A 16,186-nucleotide genomic window follows, 5' to 3' on the forward strand; every position below is an offset into this window, starting at 1 on the left:
TGTAAATATCTTTAAAACTTTTAGCTAAAAACCTGTATTATTATGGTTCTTTTAAAATATGTTCTTGATTTTTGGGAGATGAGGTTCTGTAGTATGATCAAAGATTCTCCCCAAAAGCCTTTCGCTGTAATGTGATTGTCTTCTTCCTCCACCTTTCCCTGGCCAAGGCTTTCAAATTCATTCAATTATATGTTTTGGAATGAAATGAAAATAGCATTGGCTTTGATTCAGTTTGCTATAGCATATACAAAGGTAAACCATTAAGCCTCCAAAATAAACCTTTGGCCTTCAGAGACCACAGCATTACCAAATACCATATGGAAATGGAAGAAGGGAAAGAGAGCTGTATGCTCAAAATGCTAAATTGTACCCACAGTTCATGAATCAGCCAGCCACAGAAGCAGAGACACCGGTGATAGAAAGGCTGCAGTTAGGGTATGTGATAGATAACAGGAGATGATGCAAGTAACAGGATAAGTAAATGTGTCAATTTGGTGAAAACTATGTGGGTGAGTCGTAAAACGTAAAGAAAAAAAAATGATGACTGTTTTCTTCCTCCCACAAGCTTCCCCATGAGCCAGTCCAAAAATTCGGATGTAGCTTTACAGAACTTGTTGGTTATGGAGGGAAAAACTCCAGGAAGGTGGTGTGGTAAAAGTACTAGTTTATTGTAGTCCCAAGTTGACTTTCTGCCTCAGACTACTTCTTCATTCTATAGCAGTAATAAATGTGCTTTCTCTTTAAATATAGTACAAACATTGTATATATGACTCTCTGAAATTCACATGAAAATATTAAGTACAAAAACATACATGTAGGGGCGCCTGGGTGGCTCAGTGGGTTAAAAACATACATGTAAACCAAATTATGAGCAACTCAACATGGTCCAAATTTTAGAGTTAAATTAAGCCATATAAAAAACAAATGCCAAATGCCTTGATGTCCTCTTATTTCACTGGGTAAGTGCCTTTTAAAGTTAAGGAGGATGTGAGATGAAGAGTTCAAAGAATAAAGATGTAAGATTGTGGGGGTTTTCCCCTAATGAAAATAAAACTTTTAATTCCCATATTCCTTCTTTTCAAATGCTTGTTCCTTTTTTCTTCTCCCAGGATTACCTTTACTAAACTAATGTTTATAAAAATATCAACACTGAGGTTTTATATAAAATAGGCATTTCTGCATACTGTGAATTACCTATTTAAATTACTTCATGGCTAGAATTTAAAATTTGTGTGTGTGTGTAGTTACTTAGCCAAATGCATACCTTCTGGCTTATATTCACTTTTATTTGAACCATGGGCAAATCTCTGTTTCTACTCAGTAAATGAATGGAAAAGCAGAATTAGGATATCTCCAAACATACTATAATTTAATATTGTAAGAACTTCTCATTAATATTTTGTGGAAAAAGATGAATTTAGGTGAAGGTGAAGTTTCTAGATTGGTACTCAAGTTTTATAGCTCTAGGATCTTTGTAAGATACTATATATCAAAATTCATTACTTCCAAAATGTTTGTAACTATGACATTTCTTCCACATAGGTTGTTTTGCTAAAGAAAGAGGAAGTCACAGATATAAAATGTTGATTTTTTTAGGTATATCAATATCTTCTTAATAATGTGAAAAAATAGAACATTATAATAGATATCTCAGCAACAGAAGATTTGGTAAAGATAGAGTGTTACTAGTCACAGCATGGTGGGTTCTGTATTAAATTAAGTCTCTAAAGTGCTTTTAAAAGAGTAGAAGGACATTTGGGTATAGCATGGCTCACGTCATCAGACATTCGTATAGACACACCTCAAGTATCTTTGAAATATCCTTTGTGAAGAGGTATAATTTATACATTACAACTTGTGAGTAAGAGTGTGTATACACAGGAGCATGTATAAATGTTAATGAATCTGTTACTTTGTCTTGTGAAGGATAATAACTTTAAAAATAGTTTAAGAAATGTCCTATCTTCCTGTCTAGGTATAGAGATGCTTTCTTGTAACTCCAGATACAACTGTGGTAAAGGTAAAGAAGTTCTGGGTTGATAGGCTTCAATTCTTACCTTTATGCTTATTTTAACTTTGGCTTCTTGGGATCATAGTGTAGAGCTTCTTTTTGTATGCTGATCAAATACTTCACCAAGTGTTTGGGAATCAGATAGGCTAGGGCACGATCTAAAGGGATCAGAGACTACTTCTTCCCTCTTTGTACCAAGAGGAAAAGAAGCCACTCATCTCTTCAGCACCAACCCCAAAGCCTCTTGTACACTTAATCTGGGCAACTCATTGTCCAAGGACCTGCCACTTATGTTGGCCGTCACCCCAGGAATTACAAGCCCCATGTACAAGAAAGCAGAACCTCTGGCTTTTAATATTTGGGATACGTTAAAGACTTTCTTGGGAAATTTAATCTCGTTTGTGTTGTATGTAAAATACATTTCAGTGTGCAAATTGGTGATTATATCTAAACAAGTAATATGGCTTGCCATTGCTTAGAGACACTGGCTTGTGCTACCTTGGACAATCACAAAGATAATATTAGTAGTTCAGCATATGTGAAAAACATATTATCTATAGCTAGTACATAATTTGTATAAGATGCATATGGTGACTTTTAAAATACTCATTCCAACCCATGAACTTAATATGAATGAAATATTCTAAAAAATGTTGAGGAGAAAATTAGACTACTTACAACCACTTTAAAACAGTTTTCTGGTATAAAAAAATTTAAAAGTGTTTATATAATGTGTATGACAAAGCAGAGTCTTTCTATGACAAATAGGAACTTTATCCACTGTTAACATTCCTTTTCATAATGACATCACTGTGACTTTAGATCTGGAGTATCCAAGATGCAAATACTACTTTTTTCAAATGTTCATTTATAAGAAAGTTTATTTGATAATTTAGGGTAAAGAATGTCTATTATAGCTTTAATATCTTCAAGTATATACATTTAGAGAAAAATTTAATACATCTTGGTTTTGCATACTAAATTCCTGTTGGAGTTTCAAGGCACTTTATTGTCTCTGAAACACTTTCATTCTCATTTCACCATATGATGTCACTAGTCAAGTTTTTATCAGATATTAAGTATCTACCATTTGTAAAGCACCTTATTGATTGCAAGTATATCCAGACAGATAGGACTCTAGTTTTATTCTTAAAAAAAAAAAAAAAACGTGGAAATCCAGTTTTAGGAGGGTAGCTGGGGGGTGGTGAGGGAAAATATGTAAATTTAATAAGAGGCTGTATGTGAAAAAAATGCCACTAGAGAGATACAGTGTGCTATGAGATTCACATGAGGAAAATAGAGTTCTAGATGTTGAGAAGCTTTATGATGGATATTGCGCTCACAGTGAGCCATTATGGATACATAAGATTTTGTAGGTGGGAGGACAGTTACAATCAGAAGGAAGAGTGCTTTTGCAGAGAAGTGGCCAAGGAAGAAAGCAGTGTTGAGGAGAGTGTATATTTCAGTCCACCACCTCTTCCACCCATAGAGAACTGGAAGCTGCTCAAAACAGTGATATTTTTTCTTACGCTTTTCTCCACTCCCTCAAACTCCACATCCCCTTCACCTGTTGACCTCCTAAGAAATTGAGCTTATGCCAATAGAAAGCCTCTCCTCAGTCCGAAAGGATGGGTTGGATGCTCCCATTGCACCCTCTATTCACCCTATATTGAGGTTCTTCTCTTTATCATAAATGTTTCCCGCTGCTCAGTATGCTCTTTAACGAAGCTCAGGCTGATGTATGCACCATTACATGCATACTACATGGAAGGTACATGATAAATAAACTAACCGTAAGTTATTATAGTTAATCTTAAAAACATTAAGCACTTAAAATATTCTGGACATGGGCAAGTCACTGCCTTCAAGAGGCTCATCGTATAGTTCAGTAGTTCTCAAAATGTGGTTCCCAGACCAGTAGCCTGAGCACCACTTGGGAATGTATTTTAAAAATGCAGATGCCACCTCAGACCTACTGGATCAAAAACTGAGTGTTAAAACACAGCAATCTGTTTTAACAAGCTTTCCAGTTGATTCTAACACATGCTAAAGTTTGAGAGGCCCATTAAAGAGAAGTCAAGACAAGATAGCTGTGACCATATTGACGAAGGAGCTATTTGAGGAAGTGATTCTTTAGTTGGGCCTTCAGAGAGCTTTTCAAAGGTTTTTAAGGGAAGAACACTTTCTCACTGTAGCAGCATTTCGGAAGTACAAAAGACCAGAGGCAGAAAGACCAGTTAGGACTCTACTTTAAATCTAGCAATCAGGTAAAGCAAGCCAGAATGAAGGCAGGAAGAAGGGACATTATTTGCTAGGATCTATTCTTTAGGACAAGTGGATTAAAAAGGAAGGGAAGTGGTCATAGGTGACCCCATGCTCCAAATTTGAGACAACGGTGTTGTCTCAAATGATGTTTACTGATGTTGAATGAGAGCAGGGAGATAATGAGTTTGATTTTCAAAATGTTGCATTCATTTGAATTACCAATGGAATATTTAGAGGGTGGGGCATACTTGCTCTCGTAATGCTTTGTGCTTTAGAATTAAACAGACTTGAATATAAATTCTGGCTTTGCCACTTAACCAAATTTGTAATATTGGCTGAGAAAACTTAGAAACTCTTTTTGCTTCAGTTTCTTCACATGTGAAACGGGTTTAATAGTTTCCCTCATACAGATGTTAAGACTGAAAATTCAAAGAAAAGAAAATAATATAGTTATGAAGAATATAGCATAGTGAATTATTGTTGCTTGATTATTCAGTAGCTATTAGTAAGGATGAACTGAACTGTTGGAAGTATGTCACTAGAGTTCTAGGAGGCAGGGATGATTAGATGTGAGAGGCATATACACAAAGTTGGCACTGGAAGCTCTGGAAAGAGAGGAGACCTTTGTAGGAAGACCGGATGCAGTTTTAGAAAGGAGCCTAACAGTTAGCCTAGGGTAAACACCTGCATTTATTCATTGTGAGGAGGAAGAAAAGACAGAGAACAAGCAATCAGAGAGGTACCAGGACCTAATCTGTTGTTATATCACCTATTTGCATTTTCCTACCCATTCTGCGTATTACAGTTGGAATGAGTCATGACTTTGGAAATCTATTGTAATCATTTAGTCTCTGCAAGAATATTGAAACATCTCTTTTGGTACTGAGCTCACTATTTTACAAGTCAGCTGTTTCCTTTTTGGATGTCTTTGATTATTGGTATATTTTTCTTCACATGTATCCTTAACCCACTGTCTTGTGAAATTTTTTACCTTATTTAATTCCTTTCCATATTAGTGGATTAGCCTCTTATGTTAGCCACCACTAGGATCCCTTTTTCCTTCTTTCAAATCTCCCTCAATCTTCCGGTACAGAAAAGCTTTTATTGCAGCCAATGTAAAGAATACATGACAATCATTTTTTTAATTACTTTTATATCCTTACATGGTTTCTAATTTGGGTCTGTCACACAATATTTTAAAACTATAGCCAGAAAGAAAGGGGAAAGTGGAGAGGTAATCTTGGAAAATGATTATTTTGCTTATTTTCACATGAAGTTCTAACTCATATATTGCCTCTTTATATCATACCAACTACCCATGCCCCCCTATAATCTTCAACCATAAGTATCTCAATAGCAGTTGAAAGAGAAATAAATTAATTTCAAGAATTCACTATGCTTTATTATATGGCTTAATATGTGTTAGGATATCACAGAACCAAAGCTGGGAATCATTTTTCCCAGAGCTTTAATACCATGTCATATTTGCCCTTCAACAGAACATGGTACAACCCAATAAATGGTTACAATTGTTACAAATTATATATAGTAGACAACATAGAAGCTAATGAAGAAATGAACCAAATTAGAGAGTTTGAGATAGCTCCTAGGAAAAGGACTATTTGAATGAGAGACTTGAGGTCCGGTTGCTGTTTAGGAGTGTACAAGCCCTGGATGGGACTGGTACAGTTAAAACCTACATCTGTTATTGAGAATAATGTCACACATAGACTGTGAATTGCTCAGCCACCTTCATTCCCATTCAGTAATTAATATGTGAACCTGATTTAACAGTTAAATATCTACTGAAATCATTCACTGAACCAAAAATCAACAGATAATACAGTTCTTATTAAACACAGCTGAGCAATATTTTTTTTTTGCTAATCCCCTGAAAGTATAATTAGCAGAGAAGATGTGGTTCCCCCATCACTAACTTTTACTGTTTTAAATATTGTTGTCTTTCTGGTTCTATACTTTTTGTGGAAATTGTCCCTATATAACAAACAGTCCTCATTAAGTAATTCATAAAATTCATGATTTTCTAAACAGAATATTACTATTCATGAACTAAGTCCATTTATTTTGTTCATTTTATTGTTTACAAGAATAATGTGTTTATCACTAAAAGTTCAGCAAATAAAAGTATAAAGAGGAAAATATAGGCTGTAGACCTTATTCGCCTTTAACACAACCACTGCTCATGATGTTGTGTATTCCTATGTTTTCTATATTTATATAATTTTTTTTACAAAGGTAGAGTTGAGTTACATTTGCTATTTTGGAACTTCCTTTTTTTCTACACAACAATTTTTATATCCCTTACTAATGGGCATTTACATAATGTACAGTTCGGGGTGGGTTTAAACAGTACTGTGGCACATGTGTTGCACATTTATCTCTGCTTTTATCCAAATCATTTCCTTATGGGAGTGGAAGTAGAATTGGGGAATCAAAGGTACATACTTTATATGGGTCTTCATGGATATTTGCTTACCTTGGTTTAAAATATTCCTGATGCTATGTCAGTCAGAGGGGGAAGGCTGATTGATAAACAGTAAAACTTGTGTTGAATTTAAGTATTGGGGCACTAAATTCTACACCTGAAACTAATATTACACTGTATAGTAACTAATCGGAACTTAAATAAAAACTTGAAAAAAAAAAGAAAGAAAACTGAAAGAAATAGTGAAAGTATATACTTTTCTGCCATTAAATAACATTCAGCTATAAAATTAAAATCTAACCAAATTGCTGCTTTCTCATCAAAAAACAATTCTACCTTTTCATGGAAAAACAATTCTATTTTGGGGGATTGTATATTCAAAAAGAGCATAAAGTGTGAAAGAACAAGATGAATCAAATTGCAGTGACCATCATACAGGAGAACACCACCTAGCCTTAGAAATTCTCAACTAGTCACAATGATCATAACAGAAAAAAATGGAAAGAAATTGATGGATAGAAATGTGTAATTGCTGAGAATACATATGCTAAAAGAAAAAGATGGCCATCATATTGACTGTTTTAGTATAGTTAGTAATTATTTGAATAAATAAAATTAATGATAAAATGTGGTTATCATTAATAAGTTGTTCATAAACTCTTCATATAAACAGCATGTTTTCTCCTCTAAACTTTAAACTCGGAAATCTGCTCACTTATTTTTTTGGCAAGCAAAATGAACACTTGGATTTGAATTCACTTTGCTTTGACTCTTGGCTTATAGAAATGACTGCAGAGATACTTCTTAGCTATCAGAGGATTCAAACTCAATGTAGTACACCTTTGGGCACATAATAATCCTCACCGATATGTAATGGGAGACATTTGACCAGTTTCATTACTTTAGTTATCTGCATTAATGTGATTTAAAAAAAAAACTGGCAGCCTCTTATTTGTGTTAGGCAAGTATCACAATGATCATTTTGATTCATATCTGGGACACCTCCCTGAGTTTTTAAGCATTGTACCATCTCACTTCTTTTCTGTCCTTTTTCTCTTCACCATCACTCCTTTCAGGGGCAGTAGAGGTTGGGATTTAAATGAATGCTCATGCATTATGTAAACCACTGTCTCCCATTATCCCACAGTGGCTGTAGTCCAGAGCACCTCTTCCTCGTAGTCTCAGGATCTGTGATTCTTTCAGTGGAAGTGCTTATTCTTTTCAGCTTGATCATTATCTTCCAGGCAAAAACGTGGCGAATAACAGACAAGGGTACCCATTTCCTTGTACTTGGTGCCTAGGAAGAAACTAGATTACTGTTCAGACCACTTGTCAAATCCTGCTTGTAATCCAGGATAAATTTTGATCCAATGTGTTTGTATGACATCCTGGAAAATTCTAATCCATTAGAGTAAAGGTTCTTCTCTCTTTTAAGTGTGAAGTGTGTGTGTGTGTGTGTGTGCGCGCGCGCGCGTGCGCGTGCACGTGTGTGTTTAAGTTTTAGAGTAATAGCTATTTTTAATGTGCTTCAAAACATAGAGGATTTCAGTTACCTGATTAACTGCATAACTAGCCCATCTTCAAGCAAACTAACAAATTATTCTATGTTTAAAATCTTAAAAGGATGACGAGTGAAGTAATTTAACATGGAAAACAGTTAAGTCAGGTTTCAGGACATTTATTAAGTACTTGGATTTAATTATGCAATATGTTTTGAGGTGATACTCAAACAGAATGGCTTCATTAAATTCAGCACATTATATTTTAAGTTTATAGGGTCGTTTGAGACACATTTCCAATAGCTTCTGCAGGGAGTAGTGTTACGTTGTCGTTTTACTTCTGTTCTTATAGCGTGGTAAAAGGTTAATTTTATTGATGCTATCTTCCATGCATCAGAATGTTGCCTTGCTTTGTCAGTACCAGCTATCAGTAGTTTAAAGTCAGTCTAATTTAGAGAGACTTATACCACTTATCTCTAAAAGATGGTGATGAGAAAGCATGTGATATAGCTTGCAAGCTCAGGACATTGCAAAATCCTTGTTTTCAAGCATGTGGATTTTCGAATTGTACTTGTGAACAGAGCTCGGATCTAGGCCTTGCACAGCTTTAATGATGACATAATTTCTTTAAACTCTAAATTACTCCATTGGCAGGATACAGTTTTAGTCTCTGCTTTGACATGGTAAATGTCCATTATGTTATCTCATAATAATATGGACTCTAATGCAATAACATGGTTAATCAATTCAGAGATAAAATTTCTTTTTTGAGTATTTATCTCCTGAAAATTGATAGGATGGTACACCAATTATGTGATTTTCTTTTTTTTTTTAACTAATCTTATTAAAGGGGGAGAACATTAAATCTTTGAATACTGTACCTCAATTTTATTGTAATGATTTTGCTGGTTACCAGGTGGGGTGGCAGTTGAAAAATTTGGTGAATGCACTACGAGAGGACCCGAGTGGTGTTATCTTAACTTTGAAAAAGCGACCTCAGAGCATGCTTACCTCAGCACCAGCTTTACTGAAAAATATGAGATGGAAGCCCCTTGCTCTGCAGGTAATGAAGCTTAATCATAAGTCATACACCATCATTTTAGCCATAGATTATCTCAGTAATGCTTCTTTATTGTGCCTCATCTCAGCAGCATATGGATTAATCTTGTATGCTTTTGAAAATTGGTTTGTGAAATTATCTCTTCACAGCTTATCCTAATAGGCTTAATTGTGATGAAATCTGTAAGTTACTATAACTAAAACCCAAATGATAAAGAACTCTGCCTTAATTTGTAAACATTTAAAGCATAATTATAAAAAAACATAAGCAATTTCAAGCCAAAATATGGATAGAGATGAAAATGAGAGGTTTCATTTTGAGATGTAATCTTCTATTTAAAAGTTACACTCTCATACTTGGAGAAACTGGATGACAGTTTATAGACTTCTTTTAAATCAGTTCATAAGATAGTTATTTATAAACAGTAGGTAAAGAAAGTTTTATATAGTAATTAAAATATACCTACTGCATTCCCTCTGACTGATCATTTTTTCTTTTCCACCCTGTCGGGTAGCAAAATAGGGAAATTATTGCATTGGAATTTCTGCATTTTTCTTCAGCATGAAACCACTCCAAAAAATTACTCTATGTATGTTGATAAATTATATTCATTAAGAAGCATAGTTATCTCGGAAGTAATAAGAATATGATTCTGATTAATGAATGACAAGAAAGTAATACATTTCTTTCCATTTTGGTCAATGTAATCTTAAAACGCATCATAAAAGAAATTTTTGTCTTTCCCAAAACCTGCATTTTTAAAATAGGAGACTATTACCTTTCTTAGAAGTGTAATTTTTTTAAAATTGCAATTGCTCACTGAACTAGAACATTGCCCTTTGTTCAGATTAAAAAGAAAAGCAATATATGTGAATGCCATTGTTGTCACTGCTATAAAAATTGTTATTTCTATATTAACACCTTATACCATTATCAGATGTTTTTCCCCCTAAAATCTTAAATTCTCCGTTACACATAAATGCCCTTATAGATTATAATGATTTGTCATTGTTTAAAACTTTACTACTTATTGACCTCAAAGTTGCTTTATATTTAAATAACATAAAACATATAAAATGTTCTAACATTAAGGTCTTTAAATTTTTAATGTTAATCTTTCATTTTTCAAATGAATATATGTAAACTGTATGAATATGTCCAAAAACATTTGATTTGCAGTATATGTCTATTATCAAATATTTTAATGTCATTAAATTATAGAATTCAATGTTTCTTAACTCATTAAATCATAAATTAGCAGATCAGACTTTCCCATCACATCATTTTATTTTCTCACTGTATTATAAGTTGCTTTGTTGTTCCACTCTGTAGTTTTCCTATTGACGTGTCTTCCTCAAAGATCCTGAGAGGTGCAAACACTGAAGAAGAGTCCCACAGTTATAGCCATTAGGGTTTTTTCTCTATATATGTGTAGTTAAATTTAACAACTTCTCTCTAATCCCTTCTATTTCACCTCAAACACCAAAAAGACACTATTTTCATACTGATCCATGAACTGTGCTTGAGGAAATATCTCTAGGAAATAAATTGATAATTTGGTCCCTTTTTAGATTCTTTTCCACAAGCACAAACTGGAGATTAAGTTAATGACACTATCCAGTTAATCACTTTTATATAAAATGCTGAAATAATCGAAAGACCAACATTTCTTTTTTGCCACACATTTGGTGTGTATATTCAAAGCTGGAGAACAAAGACTTTAATTTTTTTAAATTATTTCACATCATGGTTTAATTATAATTATAATATGTTATTAGGATACTATTTATAGGTCCATTGCTAACTGCCAAGAAATATGCCTCACCAGATCACTAATTATATTTATTCCTCATTGCCTATACAGTTACTCTGGATATATTTATAAATTTACTTTTTCAGATTGCTGAAATCAGAAAAAAGAAAATCAGCATTTCCATAAGTGCTTATATGTATCAACATTTTTGTAGATTTGTTATTTCAACTGAATTTAGTTCCACTGAAATGTATTGTCCAAGCTCAACTCCTTATAGATAAACAGTACTGTTGGGAGGGTGGGGAACTTGCTTTGAACTTCTTTAAAAACTGCTTCAGTGGCTGACTTTTTACAGAGCAGAAGGAAGAGTATTAGTTTTCATTAAATACTTCCTAATGGTGGTAAAACAAGGTCTTGGTGGTAAGAGCAATGGATAAGTTCTCCAACCTACTATACTACCATCACCAAATATCCCTGAAATTTTGAAGACCTGAAATCGTACCATGACAGAGTTGTTTCTTGACCTTGCAGCTTTGGGCTACTCTAAAATACAGAGACATCAAAAGCGTAATGGGAACTCTGGTCAGAATTTTTATAGAGTGTAAATTAACCAAAGATGAACAAAACCTGATGGTACCAGAATCTGTAGATTAAAGGTAGACTGCCTCCCAGGCAGGGGTGGGAAGTAAAAGAAATAATGAGATAAGAAGGTCTTGCAGGCAGTTTTGGATTCCTTTGTGACTTTGCCAGAGGCCACACATTTTTCCTAGTGTCTAAGAAAGGACCTCAGATGTGAAATGCAATGCTTAATGCAGGAATAATCCTCTGTGCAGACCGAAGTACCAGTCTTACTGTATTCTTGCTTCTGGTATGTGTACAAACACATTGGAGCTAAAATGTCCATTAACTCAGTTAAATATAAATCTTCAGTGTTCACACCTGGAGAATTGGACCTTAGGTTATATTTTTGTCCAAACAGTCTACTAGGAACGATTTAGATAGAGGTTACAAAAAGAAATAATTTATGGCATTTATTTAATTCGATATGTCTATTTGAACTTCTTCTTCACCAGGCTTAATTTACCTACTAACATTTTCAAATAAAATATGGCCAGGTTTGTGTATTGTGGAAGCCAGACACTAATACACACATCTTAAAAAAAGAAAAACTTTATTCTTAAACATAAGGAATAATTATTTTTTAAACTAACAAGGAAATAATTTGTACCTACACAAATAAAATTTAACCTTGTCTACCCTAAGGTAGAAGACTGTGAAAGAATACCACATTTTCATGAAAGAAGTTTTATTTCTCAAAATATTTTGTTAAGGGTAGTAACTTCTATTATTAATCAACTGCAATAATAAATTTGGATTTGGATTTTCTTGTGAAAATCATTCATGAAATTATAGCCAAATAAACAAAAGCATACAATTCAGCTTCATGCTCACAGAGCAATTTCATTAGTACATTTCATGAAATTTGGCAGTTCTTTTTTTAATTTCTGATTTCTCAAACATTTTGCAATAGAACTAAAAGACTTAGAGATACCTTAGTCAAATATTACAAACAAGATTTAATCTGGAGTTGAATTCTGTTGTCATCTGCACCATTTTTATAAATAGTAGAGTTGTTTTACATGAGATAGAATCTTTTATTCTGTGTGAGCAAACCAGGGATTTCCTGCTTTCCAAGAACTGTTTTTAAAAACGTGTTCTTAGTAGCATTTCTACTAATGCCCTGGATTTTGGTGACCTTAGTGATTGCTTATGGTCAAGTTCTTCCAATTTAATGAAGAAAACCCCAGGGAATTCTGGATAAGCTTCAAGGTGTATTTTTGGTGTTTGTGGTTTTAAGTTAGTGTGAGTAGGTCACAAGCGTGCGTGGGTGGTGTCATTTTTCTTCTTAGAATAGATGCATGGGACAATTAGCTGGACACTAGCAAGAATCTTGATTGAAATCATCACTGGGAATCAGCAATTTTTTTAAAACATCAAAGAACCCAGCTTTTTTGGTGAGAATGCCTCTCAAATCATCACTATAATCAATGTCGGAATTCAACATACTGATACAGGTTTCATTAAACACATTCTTATATGAAATAACATCAAGATGTATCATTAGAATTATGTTCCTAAACTGCATTCTAATCCATAAATTTCTTATATCTGTGTGAGAGTTTCTTGTGTGGTTTTGTGCTTTTCATTTAAAATCTTATTGCTTAGCATTATCTTGATGCCATTTTTACAGGTTATTTAACTTTGAGCAGAAAAAGAAATGGAAAGCAAATAGTCATAACAGTCGATTTTGTCTGTCAACTGGTATAACAACAGAATACTAACTGGTTACATTACATTTCAAATACACACAAATGTGAATGGTTAAAGTATTCTGTGAAAACCAAAACGTAAGAAATAATAAAATTTGTTTTAATATTGAAGTTATGGATCAGGGTGACCAAAAAAACCATTACTAACAAAAGTTATATTTCTGAGAGTTTTATTTTAAAAGCATGTTTTGAAGAGGAAGATAACCAATATTAAGTATGACACTAGAGAAGAAAGGAAATCTTAACTAAAAATGTAATTGTGCTGACTGAAAGGCAGAAACAATTATATGTTTTACATGCTCAAATTAGTAAATAGCTGCAAGCAGTTGTCACATCAAATTTTTGTTCAGCAGTGTTTAAGCAGATTAATTAAAGTATCTAAATCACATTTGTGTTTTTCAGCCAAATGCTTTCAAATGTTACACTGACTATAGATAATCACCTAAAATGCAAAAATTAGTTTTCAGTTTCTTTATTCTTTAGTTTCTCATTCTTTAATTAATATTCTAAAAATGATGTTTACTGTAACTTGAAAAAAAGGAAGTCCAGTTTTAATGTTGCAGTACTAACTATACCAGTAAGACTGGACAACACAAGAATAAATATGCTCGTTTTAGTGCAGTGTGCAAAATTTGATGACTCAGTGGATAAAGCCATTTTGTAGTGTGACTCTGATCTATATTTCTTGTATATCATGTAACTACATATTTTTATGCACATATATCTGTATTTTAAAACCTATACAGATATGGTTTCCTGATCAAATTAATGGTCAGAAAAACGATGTTTCTTTTCTTGGTGGTCCAACAGGAAAGGAAAGATTACATGCTTATAAAAGAAGACTCAAGTCTTTTGTATGTATGAATTTAGATTCTAGAAAAAGCTGTGAAAACAATGAAAGTGGGAGAATTTTGAATACATGATTTCCTTTGCCTAGGTTCTTTTCAAATAATTTAATACTCAAGAAAAGCTTTCCCAGGGAAAATTATGCCCAATAATTGTCCAGATTAGATCTAACATTCTTGATATGGTCAAGAAACTTACAAATTGTATACAATGTCTTGCCTCCCAAAATCCAGCATACATCTTCTCTGGAGCATTTGTTTAGATGATTAAGAACAGAGTTGCTAACATAAAACAACATTCTGGTACTTGTGTTGGGAATTATAATAAAAATGTGTTTGAACTGAGTAAGGACTTTGTGTTAATGTTCTATGCTAGAATAATGGGGTGTTGTGATGCATCCGAGTCTGTGCTTATTCCCCAGAGCGACTAAAATAAATGGCCAGGTTTTATACTTTATGTAATCATTCGTATTTCAGTGGGTGTTTTCCCCCTGTAAGGCAAAGCAAGCTCTTTGTGATCTTTGCATTCGTGAATTTTAGAACTACATAATGTATAACACACTGTTTTAATCTTTAATTTGGGGGTTGTCTTTTTGTCACTGGTGTCATTCAAGACTTTCTATAGCTCTATGAAAGCCAGGTCACTTACCAGACAGAGGGACAACTAAATTTAAGATAAGCTTGCCAAGAGTTCTTAAAACGTAAAATGTTTCAAATAAAACCTCAATGTCAAATGTAGTTTCTTAAGTATGGAAGCTCTTTTCTCATAATCTTTAAGACCATAGAGGTTTCAGAGGTATACCTTCCAGATGTGCTCAGTTACCTTAAAAACGTTAGAAGTGAGAACATAAGGAAAAGACCTGAGCCATCAGAGGATTTAAAGTGAGATTTCAGCAATTCCTTACAAACGCTGAAAATTTATTTTATAATAATAACAATCTTCCAATGCTGTTTAAACTGGAGGAGTAGGATATTATTACGAAAGTAATCACACATGATTCAGAGGAAGATTTGTGTAGTACCATATTGTAGGATACAATTCAAAAGTATTTATGTAGCTCAAACTGACAATATGGAAAAAATGTATGTGTATGTTTAACCTAGTAGGTTTCTAGGAATAGTCCTATTGACTGTAGTAAGTTATCATTAACTGACTTAAGGTTACCAATGTATATTTGAAGAGATGCATATGATCATTTTATTTAGAATCTGGATATTTTCAGAGGTGCATTCCAGTGCCTGAGAAATCTATCAGAGTTGTTTTAGCAGAGCTTTATGTCAGTAGGACCATTTACATATGAAAAACAAATGTTATGATAAGGTCCTTCCAGGAAATAAACCTGTTTGCATAGAATCCAAAATCCATATCCGTAGAAATCCATAGAAATCAAAATCGTACTTGATTGCATACTGTAGCATATCAAGTTATACAGAAGCTTCATGCTTATTTGAGTAACAAGATGCAGTCTTAAAATAACCTTGTATTTAAATGATGATAATTCTTAATTTTCTTTCCATATTTTGCCAATATAAGAGAAAGTATCAAGGTGTCAAGAAGAAAATTAAAAAGCATTACCCTTATTTCTACATTTTTCTTTAAATTGGGAATTCTTCATAGTTCTGTAGTAACTACTTTCTATGTTGTGAACAGATGATGGAAAGTAAATGTTGCCAAGATAGGAGAAGCTATCTTTCTGCATTATTATGCTAACTTATTTAGATATTTTTCTGAAACTAAGAAATATGCCTATTAAAATGTGAATTGGATGCTGAGAGAATTCCTTTTTTGATTCGAGAGAAGCTGTATATGTCACTTTTTGTGTATTTTCACACGCTTAAATGGTTATTGGTGGTGTTTGTAATTTTAATGCCACTTGTTACAACTAAGAATTTCTTGCTGGTGATTTCGGCTAATAATATCATTTATTCTGTGCTTGATTTAGTCAAATTTTGCCTATCTTTCTAATGTTCTTTAAT

The 16,186-nt window shown here is 33.4% G+C and overlaps 1 protein-coding gene across 1 annotated transcript in view; it reads left to right on the forward strand.

Moving 5' to 3' along the window:
* Nucleotides 1-16,186, forward strand: part of CNKSR2 (connector enhancer of kinase suppressor of Ras 2) — a gene marked incomplete at both ends in the record, with an annotated part of 237,468 nt that overhangs the window by 149,825 nt on the left and 71,457 nt on the right. The window contains one exon of the mRNA XM_080794916.1: nucleotides 9,138-9,284. Within this exon, the coding sequence (XP_080651042.1) occupies nucleotides 9,138-9,284 (147 nt within the window). The remainder of the gene's footprint in view (nucleotides 1-9,137; nucleotides 9,285-16,186) is intronic.

This window comes from Martes martes, assembly GCF_963455335.1.
Source record: "Martes martes genome assembly, chromosome: X".
Taxonomy (NCBI): Eukaryota; Metazoa; Chordata; class Mammalia; order Carnivora; family Mustelidae; genus Martes; species Martes martes.